This window comes from Oncorhynchus mykiss, unplaced genomic scaffold (genome assembly GCF_013265735.2).
Source record: "Oncorhynchus mykiss isolate Arlee unplaced genomic scaffold, USDA_OmykA_1.1 un_scaffold_259, whole genome shotgun sequence".
NCBI classification, from domain to species: Eukaryota; Metazoa; Chordata; class Actinopteri; order Salmoniformes; family Salmonidae; genus Oncorhynchus; species Oncorhynchus mykiss.
Genome location: NW_023493715.1, coordinates 75001 through 88287, shown reverse-complemented (window position 1 = coordinate 88287; position 13287 = coordinate 75001). Strand labels below are relative to the sequence as shown.

The window sequence follows — 13287 nt, the reverse complement described above, 5'->3', positions numbered from 1 at the left end:
GCATGGACACACAGTGACCTGGGTCATATAACCTGGTCTGCATGGACACACAGTGACCTGGGTCATATAACCTGGTCTGCATGGACACACGGTGACCTGGGTAATATAACCTGGTCTGCATGGACACACGGTGACCTGGGTAATATAACCTGGTCTGCATGGACACACAGTGACCTGGGTCATATAACCTGGTCTGCATGGACACACAGTGACCTGGGTCATATAACCTGGTCTGCATGGACACACGGTGACCTGGGTAATATAACCTGGTCTGCATGGACACACAGTGACCTGGGTCATATAACCTGGTCTGCATGGACACACAGTGACCTGGGTCATATAACCTGGTCTGCATGGACACACAGTGACCTGGGTCATATAACCTGGTCTGCATGGACACACGGTGACCTGGGTAATATAACCTGGTCTGCATGGACACACGGTGACCTGGGTCATATAACCTGGTCTGCATGGACACACAGTGACCTGGGTCATATAACCTGGTCTGCATGGACACACAGTGACCTGGGTCATATAACCTGGTCTGCATGGACACACAGTGACCTGGGTAATATAACCTGGTCTGCATGGACACACAGTGACCTGGGTAATATAACCTGGTCTGCATGGACACACAGTGACCTGGGTAATATAACCTGGTCTGCATGGACACACAGTGACCTGGGTAATATAACCTGGTCTGCATGGACACACAGTGACCTGGGTCATATAACCTGGTCTGCATGGACACACAGTGACCTGGGTCATATAACCTGGTCTGCATGGACACACAGTGACCTGGGTAATATAACCTGGTCTGCATGGACACACAGTGACCTGGGTAATATAACCTGGTCTGCATGGACACACAGTGACCTGGGTAATATAACCTGGTCTGCATGGACACACAGTGACCTGGGTAATATAACCTGGTCTGCATGGACACACAGTGACCTGGGTAATATAACCTGGTCTGCATGGACACACAGTGACCTGGGTCATATAACCTGGTCTGCATGGACACACAGTAACCTGGGTAATATAACCTGGTCTGCATGGACACACAGTGACCTGGGTCATATAACCTGGTCTGCATGGACACACAGTGACCTGGGTCATATAACCTGGTCTGCATGGACACACAGTGACCTGGGTCATATAACCTGGTCTGCATGGACACACAGTGACCTGGGTCATATAACCTGGTCTGCATGGACACACAGTGACCTGGGTCATATAACCTGGTCTGCATGGACACACAGTGACCTGGGTCATATAACCTGGTCTGCATGGACACACGGTGACCTGGGTAATATAACCTGGTCTGCATGGACACACGGTGACCTGGGTAATATAACCTGGTCTGCATGGACACACAGTGACCTGGGTCATATAACCTGGTCTGCATGGACACACAGTGACCTGGGTCATATAACCTGGTCTGCATGGACACACAGTGACCTGGGTCATATAACCTGGTCTGCATGGACACACAGTGACCTGAATGTAGCTGTCAAGTTTTTAAAAAAGGCCTTGTGATTAACATCAGACTTGGGGGGTCAATATGATACATTGGTGAAATAGATGGAGGTGTGTTCGATTTACCTCGATTAGGCAAATGGTACCAGAAGTCCAGAAATCTACAACCTCGAAAGGTCAAGCGAAAACCAAAACCAAGCGCACCAAGTATTTATGAAATCTGTATTGGACCCAGATCCCACAAAACATTCTCCTGTTCTGTTGGAGGTCGAGAGGAGTTCAAGTGTTGTCGGTTCTAGACTCGAATGTTCTGTAGTCTAGAACCTGTTGGTGGCAGCGTTAGTCCCTGAGTCGGTGGAACCCGGCAGGGTCCGGCGGTTGCCGTGCGGTCGTAGTCGTGACGATGACGGGCCTCATCTTGGGCGATATCTTTAGGGATCCGTTGCGCTCTTTGACCTTGTACTCCAGCGTGCTGTGAGGTATCCCATAAACCACCTGGGCCTTGGAAACGCTCATCCTGCCCCCCATCACCATGGTGATAGCCTCCTCCAGCAGGTCGTGGTCGTACTGCCGGTAGCGCCCGCGCTTCTTCCTGGACTGCTTGTTCTCCCCGCTATGCTCCGCCCCTTCCTCAGGATCGTCCAATGAGGAGCAGCGGTGGTGGGCGGGGCAGCGGGGTGAGAGGTCAGGCAGGTCGAGGGAGGGCAGGAGGGCGCGGTGGAGTCTCAGCAGAGTGGAAGAGGTAGCAGCGATATTAGTGGTGGTGGTGCCATGGTGTGGTGGGGGGTGGAGGTGCTCAGCCAGACTGCAAGGCTCAGGGAGAGGGGCAGCTGGTCTGGAGCGCGATCTGACCTGGGGGATACGGAGGTGGAGCTCCTCTCTGAGCTGTGGGGGTAGAGACCGGGACAAAGCCCTCTGCAGGCCACGCTGGGTCAGACAAGACGAAGAGGAGGGAAGGAAGAGCATCTCTCCGTTCTCCTCCCTCGCTCCCAGCTCCGCCCAGGCCGCCACCCTCTGCAACACCAGCCGCACCTCCTCGCCGTGCACCGCCGCCGACGTCACATCCTGTGAGGTCACATCCTCCCCCAGCTCTGAGCGCAGGATTCCAAGGGGGATCCCGTAGAGAAGGGCAGCTCTGTTCTCCTGGAGACGACCAGACGTCACGTCTCTCAGAGCCTTGGACAGCAGCCCCTCAGACAGCTCACTGGACCTCTGGGCATGGTGTTCCTCGGTCTGGTACGCCCCGGCTGCTCCCCAACGCTGCTGCTGCCTCCTAGTGGGGGGGAGGACCAAACACCACCGTCAGGATCAGGGAAGGGGGAGAGGGGTGACTCCTTTATGTCGTGTTGGGAACACCACTGTGCACGGACTGTGACAGCATTGTCTGGGAGTGACATCATCTCTGTGCGACTGTCATATGAAGAAAGGGGGTGACATCATCTCTGTGTGACTGTCATATGAAGAAAGGGGGTGACATCTCTGTGTGACTGTCACATGAAGAGAGGTAGTGACATCATCTCTGTGCGACTGTCATATGAAGAAAGTGGGTGACATCATCTCTGTGTGACTGTCATATGAAGAAAGGGGGTGACATCATCTCTGTGTGACTGTCACATGAAGAGAGGTAGTGACATCATCTCTGTGTGACTGTCATATGAAGAAAGGGGGTGACATCTCTGTGTGACTGTCACATGAAGAGAGGTAGTGACATCATCTCTGTGTGACTGTCATATGAAGAAAGGGGGTGACATCATCTCTGTGCGACTGTCACATTGAAGACAGGTTTGCAGCGTAGTTAATCCCTGTCCAGTATTTTGGTTAAAGGATTTCTGATCCACAACGTCATTAGGAAACAGGAACGATCCGGACTGTGACGTTACGCTGTCTCACAGCCACGTGTTTCTGTGTGTCAGTCTGACTAGCTGTGGTGACAGATCCAGCCAGCTGCACTGTGTTCTTGGTACCAACAGGTGTTGAAACAGGCAGGTACAACCTGATGATATGGATATATACACACATCCCACACATCCCCATTCCATTATTCACCTCACCGTCCAAGTCTACAGCCTGGCTATACTGATACCAGAGGACTGTCCCAATTCATCCACCACTAGACAGACAGTCTACTGATCCCAGAGGACTGTCCCAATTCATCCACCACTAGACAGTCTACAGCCTGGCTATACTGATACCAGAGGACTGTCCCAATTCATCCACCACTAGACAGTCTACAGCCTGGCTATACTGATACCAGAGGACTGTCCCAATTCATCCACCACTAGACAGTCTACAGCCTGGCTATACTGATACCAGAGGACTGTCCCAATTCATCCACCACTAGACAGTCTACAGCCTGGCTATACTGATACCAGAGGACTGTCCCAATTCATCCACCACTAGACAGTCTACAGCCTGGCTATACTGATACCAGAGGACTGTCCCAATTCATCCACCACTAGACAGACAGTCTACTGATACCAGAGGACTGTCCCAATTCATCCACCACTAGACAGTCTACAGCCTGGCTATACTGATACCAGAGGACTGTCACAATTCATCCACCACTAGACAGTCTACAGCCTGGCTATACTGATACCAGAGGACTGTCTCAATTCATCCACCACTAGACAGACAGTCTACAGCCTGGCTATACTGATACCAGAGGACTGTCTCAATTCATCCACCACTAGACAGTCTACAGCCTGGCTATACTGATACCAGAGGACTGTCCCAATTCATCCACCACTAGACAGTCTACAGCCTGGCTATACTGATACCAGAGGACTGTCCCAATTCATCCACCACTAGACAGTCTACAGCCTGGCTATACTGATACCAGAGGACTGTCCCAATTCACCCACCACTAGACAGTCTACAGCCTGGCTATACTGATACCAGAGGACTGTCCCAATTCATCCACCACTAGACAGTCTACAGCCTGGCTATACTGATACCAGAGGAATGTCCCAATTCATCCACCACTAGACAGTCTACAGCCTGGCTATACTGATACCAGAGGACTGTCCCAATTCATCCACCACTAGACAGTCTACAGCCTGGCTATACTGATACCAGAGGACTGTCCCAATTCGTCCACCACTAGACAGTCTACAGCCTGGCTATACTGATACCAGAGGACTGTCTCAATTCATCCACCACTAGACAGTCTATAGCCTGGCTATACTGATACCAGAGGACTGTCTCAATTCATCCACCACTAGACAGTCTATAGCCTGGCTATACTGATACCAGAGGACTGTATCAATTCATCCACCACTACACAGTCTACAGCCTGGCTATACTGATACCAGAGGACTGTCCCAATTCATCCACCACTAGACAGACAGTCTACTGATACCAGAGGACTGTCCCAATTCATCCACCACTAGACAGTCAGTCTACAGCCTGGCTATACTGATACCAGAGGACAGTCCCAATTCATCCACCACTAGACAGACAGTCTACAGCCTGGCTATACTGATACCAGAGGACAGTCCCAATTCATCCACCACCAGACAGACAGTCTACTGATACAGACCACCTAACACTGTCCCACTACATCCACCACCAGACAGACAGTCTACTGGTACAGACCACCTAACACTGTCCCACTACATCCACCACTAGACAGTCTACTGATACAGACCACCTAACACTGTCCCACTACATCCACCACTAGACAGACAGTCTACTGATACAGACCACCTAACACTGTCCCACTACATCCACCACCAGACAGACAGTCTACTGGTACAGACCACCTAACACTGTCACACTACATCCACCACTAGACAGACAGTCTACTGGTACAGACCACCTAACACTGTCACACTACATCCACCACTAGACAGACAGTCTACTGGTACAGACCACCTAACACTGTCCCACTACATCCACCACCAGACAGACAGTCTACTGGTACAGACCACCTAACACTGTCCCACTACATCCACCACTAGACAGTCTACTGATACAGACCACCTAACACTGTCCCACTACATCCACCACTAGACAGACAGTCTACTGATACAGACCACCTAACACTGTCCCACTACATCCACCACTAGACAGACAGTCTACTGGTACAGACCACCTAACACTGTCCCACTACATCCACCACCAGACAGACAGTCTACTGATTCAGACCACCTAACACTGTCCCACTACATCCACCACTAGACAGACAGTCTACTGATACCAGAGGACTGTCCCAATTAATCCACCACTAGACAGACAGTCTACTGGTACAGACCACCTAACACTGTCCCACTACATCCACCACCAGACAGACAGTCTACTGGTACAGACCACCTAACACTGTCCCACTACATCCACCACTAGACAGACAGTCTACTGGTAGAGACCACCTAACACTGTCCCACTACATCCACCACTAGACAGACAGTCTACTGGTACAGACCACCTAACACTGTCCCACTACATCCACCACCAGACAGACAGTCTACTGGTACAGACCACCTAACACTGTCCCACTACATCCACCACTAGACAGACAGTCTACTGGTACAGACCACCTAACACTGTCACACTACATCCACCACTAGACAGACAGTCTACTGGTACAGACCACCTAACACTGTCACACTACATCCACCACTATACAGACAGTCTACTGATACAGACCACCTAACACTGTCCCACTACATCCACCACCAGACAGACAGTCTACTGGTACAGACCACCTAACACTGTCCCACTACATCCACCACTAGACAGTCTACTGATACAGACCACCTAACACTGTCCCACTACATCCACCACTAGACAGACAGTCTACTGATACAGACCACCTAACACTGTCCCACTACATCCACCACTAGACAGACAGTCTACTGGTACAGACCACCTAACACTGTCCCACTACATCCACCACCAGACAGACAGTCTACTGATTCAGACCACCTAACACTGTCCCACTACATCCACCACTAGACAGACAGTCTACTGATACCAGAGGACTGTCCCAATTCATCCACCACTAGACAGACAGTCTACTGGTACAGACCACCTAACACTGTCCCACTACATCCACCACCAGACAGACAGTCTACTGGTACAGACCACCTAACACTGTCCCACTACATCCACCACTAGACAGACAGTCTACTGGTACAGACCACCTAACACTGTCCCACTACATCCACCACTAGACAGACAGTCTACTGATACAGACCACCTAACACTGTCCCACTACATCCACCACTAGACAGACAGTCTACTGATACAGACCACCTAACACTGTCCCACTACATCCACCACCAGACAGACAGTCTACTGATACAGACCACCTAACACTGTCCCACTACATCCACCACTAGACAGACAGTCTACTGGTACAGACCACCTAACACTGTCCCACTACATCCACCACTAGACAGACAGTCTACTGATACAGACCACCTAACACTGTCCCACTACATCCACCACTAGACAGACAGTCTACTGGTACAGACCACCTAACACTGTCACACTACATCCACCACTAGACAGACAGTCTACTGATACAGACCACCTAACACTGTCCCACTACATCCACCACCAGACAGACAGTCTACTGGTACAGACCACCTAACACTGTCCCACTACATCCACCACTAGACAGACAGTCTACTGGTACAGACCACCTAACACTGTCCCACTACATCCACCACTAGACAGACAGTCTACTGATTCAGACCACCTAACACTGTCCCACTACATCCACCACCAGACAGACAGTCTACTGGTACAGACCACCTAACACTGTCCCACTACATCCACCACCAGACAGACAGTCTACTGGTACAGACCACCTAACACTGTCCCACTACATCCACCACTAGACAGACAGTCTACAGATACAGACCACCTAACACTGTCCCACTACATCCACCACTAGACAGACAGTCTACTGATACAGACCACCTAACACTGTCCCACTACATCCACCACTAGACAGACAGTCTACTGATACAGACCACCTAACACTGTCCCACTACATCCACCACTAGACAGTCTACTGATACAGACCACCTAACACTGTCACACTACTCTGAATTATGTCGTGGTTTTGCCGTACAGGCTAAATAGTGAAATATTGTATTGTCAATGCATGGTAAATAGTAACGACGGCATCTATTGGCTATGCATACTAAGTATCGTGCTAGTATGGACATTATGGACCAATGAGAGGAGAGACACTCACCCTGAGGCTTTGTGAATGGTGGGTGACGTGGAGGCCGAGCTGGCAGAGTTCCGCTTGGAGAGGTCGAGCACACTGTCCGCTACGGGAGAAGGAATCAGACAACTAGTCAGAGGTCAGACAACTAGTCAGAGGTCAGACAACTAGTCAGAGGTCGAGCACACTGTCCGCTATGGGAGGAGGAATCAGACAACTAGTCAGTGGTCAGACAACTAGTCAGACAACTAGTCAGAGGTCAGACAACTAGTCAGAGGTCAGACACCTAGTCAGACAACTAGTCAGAGGTCAGACAACTAGTCAGACAACTAGTCAGAGGTCAGACAACTAGTCAGAGGTCAGACAACTAGTCAGACAACTAGTCAGAGGTCAGACAACTAGTCAGACAACTAGTCAGAGGTCAGACAACTAGTCAGAGGTCAGACAACTAGTCAGAGGTCAGACAACTAGTCAGACAACTAGTCAGAGGTCAGACACCTAGTCAGACAACTAGTCAGAGATCAGACAACTAGTCAGATGTCAGACACCTAGTCAGACAACTAGTCAGAGGTCAGACAACTAGTCAGACAACTAGTCAGAGGTCAGACAACTAGTCAGACAACTAGTCAGAGGAAAGACACCTAGTCAGACAACTAGTCAGAGGTCAGAGAACTAGTCAGACAACTAGTCAGAGGTCAGACAACTAGTCAGAGGTCAGACAACTAGTCAGAGGTCAGACAACTAGTCAGACAACTAGTCAGAGATCAGACAACTAGTCAGACAATTAGTCAGAGGTCAGACAACTAGTCAGACAACTAGTCAGAGGTCAGACAACTAGTCAGAGGTCAGACACCTAGTCAGACAACTAGTCAGAGGTCAGACAACTAGTCAGACAACTAGTCAGAGGTCAGACACCTAGTCAGACACCTAGTCAGTGGGCAGACACCTAGTCAGACAACTAGTCAGAGGTCAGAGAACTAGTCAGACAACTAGTCAGAGGTCAGACAACTAGTCAGAGGTCAGACAACTAGTCAGAGGTCAGACAACTAGTCAGAGGTCAGACAACTAGTCATAGGTCAGACACCTAGTCAGAGGTCAGGCAACTGGTCAGACAACTAGTCAGAGATCAGACAACTAGTCAGACAATTAGTCAGAGGTCAGACAACTAGTCAGACAACTAGTCAGAGGTCAGACAACTAGTCAGAGGTCAGACACCTAGTCAGACAACTAGTCAGAGGTCAGACAACTAGTCAGACAACTAGTCAGAGGTCAGACACCTAGTCAGACACCTAGTCAGAGGGCAGACACCTAGTCAGACAACTAGTCAGAGGTCAGAGAACTAGTCAGACAACTAGTCAGAGGTCAGACAACTAGTCAGAGGTCAGACAACTAGTCAGAGGTCAGACAACTAGTCATAGGTCAGACACCTAGTCAGAGGTCAGGCAACTGGTCAGAGGTCAGGCAACTAGTCAGTGGTCAGGCAACTAGTCAGAGGTCAGGCAACTAGTCAGAGTTCAGGCAACTGGTCAGAGGTCAGGCAACTAGTTAGAAATTTGTGGGTTCTAGGTCCTGTTGGGTTCTCTACCTGGTGTGGCTCTAGGTCCTGTTGGGTTCTCTACCTGGTATTGGTTCTAAGTCCTGTTGGGTTCTCTACCTGGTGTGGCTCTAGGTCCTGTTGGGTTCTCTACCTGGTGTGGTTCTAAGTCCTGTTGGGTTCTCAGTCCTGTTGGGTTCCCTACCTGGTGTGGCTCTAGGTCCTGTTGGGTTCTCTACCTGGTATTGGTTCTAAGTCCTGTTGGGTTCTCTCCCTGGTGTGGCTCTAGGTCCTGTTGGGTTCTCTACTTTGTGTGGCTCTAGGTCCTGTTGGGTTCTCTACCTGGTATTGGTTCTAGGTCCTGTTGGGTTCTCTACCTGGTGTGGCTCTAGGTCCTGTTGGGTTCTCTACTTGGTGTGGCTCTAGGTCCTGTTGGGTTCTCTACTTGGTGTGGCTCTAGGTCCTGTTGGGTTCTCTACTTGGTGTGGCTCTAGGTCCTGTTGGGTTCTCTACTTGGTGTGGCTCTAGGTCCTGTTGGGTTCTCTACTTGGTGTGGCTCTAGGTCCTGCTGGGTTCTCTACTTGGTGTGGCTCTAGGTCCTGTTGGGTTGCCTACCTGGTGTGGCGCTATGTCCTGTTGGGTTCTCTACCTGGTGTGGCTCTAGGTCCTGTTGGGTTCTCTACCTGGTGTGGCTCTAGGTCCTGTTGGGTTCTCTACCTGGTGTGGTTCTAAGTCCTGTTGGGTTCTCAGTCCTGTTGGGTTCCCTACCTGGTGTGGCTCTGGGTCCTGTTGGGTTCTCTACTTGGTGTGGCTCTAGGTCCTGTTGGGTTCCCTACCTGGTGTGGCTCTAGGTCCTGTTGGGTTCTCTACTTGGTGTGGCTCTAGGTCCTGTTGGGTTCCCTACCTGGTGTGGCTCTAGGTCCTGTTGGGTTCTCTACCTGGTATTGGTTCTAAGTCCTGTTGGGTTCTCTACCTGGTGTGGCTCTAGGTCCTGTTGGGTTCTCTACCTGGTGTGGCTCTAGGTCCTATTGGGTTCTCTACTGGGGGGGCTCTAGGTCCTGTTGGGTTCTCTACCTGGTGTGGCTCTAGGTCCTGTTGGGTTCTCTACCTGGTGTGGCTCTAGGTCCTGCTGGGTTCTCTACCTGGTATTGGTTCTAAGTCCTGTTGGGTTCTCAGTCCTGTTGGGTTCCCTACCTGGTATTGGTTCTAGGTCCTGTTGGGTTCTCTACCTGGTATTGGTTCTAGGTCCTGTTGGGTTCTCTACATGGTGTGGTTCTAGGTCCTGTTGGGTTCTCTACCTGGTGTGGCTCTAGGTCCTGTTGGGTTCTCTACCTGGTATTGGTTCTAGGTTCTGTTGGGTTCTCAGTCCTGTTGGGTTCCCTGCCTGGTGTGGCTCTAGGTCCTATTGGGTTCTCTACCTGGTATTGGTTCTAGGTCCTGTTGGGTTCTCTACCTGGTATTGGTTCTAGGTTCAACGTTATCCTGACCTGGGTAATCCTCAACCTGGGTGCTACAACGTTATCCTGACCTGGGTAATCCTCAACCTAGGTGCTACAACGTTATCCTGACCTGGGTAATCCTCAACCTAGGTGCTACAACGTTATCCTGACCTGGGTAATCCTCAACCTAGGTGCTACAACATTATCCTGACCTGGGTAATCCTCAACCAAGGTGCTACAACGTTATCCTGACCTGGGTAATCCTCAACCTAGGGGCTACAACGTTATCCTGACCTGGGTAATCCTCAACCTAGGGGCTACAACGTTATCCTGACCTGGGTGTCCTCAACCTAGGTGCTACAACGTTATCCTGACCTGGGTAATCCTCAACCTAGGTGGTACAACGTTATCCTGACCTGGGTAATCCTCAACCTAGGTGCTACAACGTCATCCTGACCTGGGTATCCTCAACTTAGGTGCTACAACGTTATCCTACCCTGGGTATCCTCAACAACGTTATCCTGACCTGGGTAATCCTCAACCTAGGTGCTACAACGTTATCCTGACCTGGGTAATCCTCAACCTTGGTTCTACAACGTTATCCTGACCTGGGTAATCCTCAACCTAGGGGCTACAACATTATCCTGACCTGGGTATCCTCAACCTAGATGCTACAACGTTATCCTGACCTGGGTAATCCTCAACCTAGGGGCTACAACGTTATCCTGACCTGGGTATCCTCAACAACGTTATCCTGACCTGGGTAATCCTCAACCTAGGTGGTACAACGTTATCCTGACCTGGGTAATCCTCAACCTAGGTGCTACAACGTTATCCTGACCTGGGTAATCCTCAACCTAGGTGTGGGTTCTCTCCCAGAGCAGCCTACTACAAAGCAGGATCAAATAGTTAGCCAGGTATCGTTGATAAGCACGGATGTTATAAATATCACCCGGGACTATGAGCCGCAGTGTTCGGCGTTCTTCCTTTCTGTTGTCCTGGAGTCCACAACTCCAGCACCTGGGGAAAGTACCAGGATGTACCTAACGTTCTTCAGCTTTTCAACTTTGAAAAAAAGAGAAACTTATAGATATGCGTTTTCGGGTGTTGAATCAATCGACCCTTCGCTAAAACCCTCTGGCTCCCTTGGATACTGATGCAACCTCTGGTTCCCTTGGATACTGATGCAACCTCTGGTTCCCTTGGATACTGATGCAACCTCTGGTTCCCGTGGATACTGATGCAACCTCTGGTTCCCTTGGATACTGATGCAACCTCTGGTTCCCTTGGATACTGATGCAACCTCTGGTTCCCTTGGATACTGATGCAACCTCTGGTTCCCTTGGATACTGATGCAACCTCTGGTTCCCTTGGATACTGATGCAACCTCCGACAGCGTTTTCCCCCGGAAGCCCATTTTCCCCCTTCTAACCGTTGGAGAAATTTACTCACAATGATCTCAAACTATGTTTTTAATACACGCAATGAAAATAAACACTGCTAAATCAGGAAACTCTTGTGTATATGTTGTGGTGGATTGTCGCTACAATGTCTTCACGGGAAACCTGGTCAAGTTGTTTCGTAGTGTTTCTAGCCACTGACTACACCTTGTATAGTACGAGTTACTAACCCATTTGGGGATCGTAAAAGTGCTTTCAGATCGTTTGCGGATGTCGACAGCAAGGTGAGTTAAAATTCCTAATATAGCCAACTTGGCTAGCTAGCATCCATTTAGAGAAAACAAGTTCTAGCAAGTGGCTAGCTAGCGTTAACAACGTTTGGTGGTCAATAAGAAAGAGCTGAGCTAGCTAACCAGCTGAGCTAAGCTAACCAGCTGAGCTAAGCTAACCAGCTGAGCTAAGCTAACCAGCTGTGCTTAGCTAACCAGCTGAGCTAGCTAACCAGCTGAGCTAAGCTAACCAGCTGAGCTAAGCTAACCAGCTGAGCTAAGCTAACCAGCTGAGCTAAGCTAACCAGTTGAGCTAAGCTAACCAGCTGAGCTAGCAAACACTAACAAAAATATAGTTTTGGGATTCTGAGAATACTCCCAACAGGCTCTGCATTTCAGGAATCAGTACCTGGTGCGCTGTTTAATTATTTAACCATTTAAACAACGATTTTTCCCACTGCCCTTCATGCGTTTCGGGCTCGACTACAGTTGCTATCCCTTGGAGCGTTGCAATTGGTTGCCCAAAATTCCAGGGCGGGGCTTAGCGAAAGAGTCAATTAGACCTTGCCCATTTTAAGCTCATCTTTAAAAAAAAAAAATGTAAAAATAGTTTGGCAAGTTACCTGGCTGGCTCATTGATCCTGCTTTGTAGTATACCCCACCCGGCGTGGGTTCTGTGTTCTGTTGGGTTCTCTACCCGGTGTAGGTTCTATGTTCTGTTGGGCTCTCTACCCGGTGTGGGTTCTAAGCCCTGTTGGGCTCTCTACCCGGTGTGGGTCCTAAGCGCTGTTGGGCTCTCTACCCGGTGTAGGTTCTATGTTCTGTTGGGTTCTCTACCCGGTGTGGGTTCTAAGCCCTGTTGGGCTCTCTACCCGGTGTGGGTTCTAAGCCCTGTTGGGCTCTCTACCCGGTGTAGGTTCTATGTTCTGTTGGGTTCTCTACCCGGTGTGGGTTCTAAGCCCTGTTGGGCTCTCTACCCGGTGTGGGT

General features: G+C 50.1%; 1 protein-coding gene across 9 annotated transcripts in view; it reads right to left on the bottom strand.

Annotated features, from left to right (window-relative positions):
• The window catches only part of LOC110512243 (serine/arginine repetitive matrix protein 2), a 49873-nt gene that overhangs the window by 20329 nt on the left and 16257 nt on the right, over positions 1–13287 (bottom strand). For 8 of the 9 annotated variants that reach the window (XM_036973489.1, XM_036973491.1, XM_036973492.1 and 5 more), the window contains one exon: positions 7685–7763. The exons of the other annotated variant lie outside the window; for it this stretch is intronic. In XM_036973489.1, coding sequence (XP_036829384.1) covers positions 7685–7763 — 79 coding nt within the window. The remainder of the gene's footprint in view (positions 1–7684; positions 7764–13287) is intronic. 9 annotated transcript variants of the gene reach the window in all.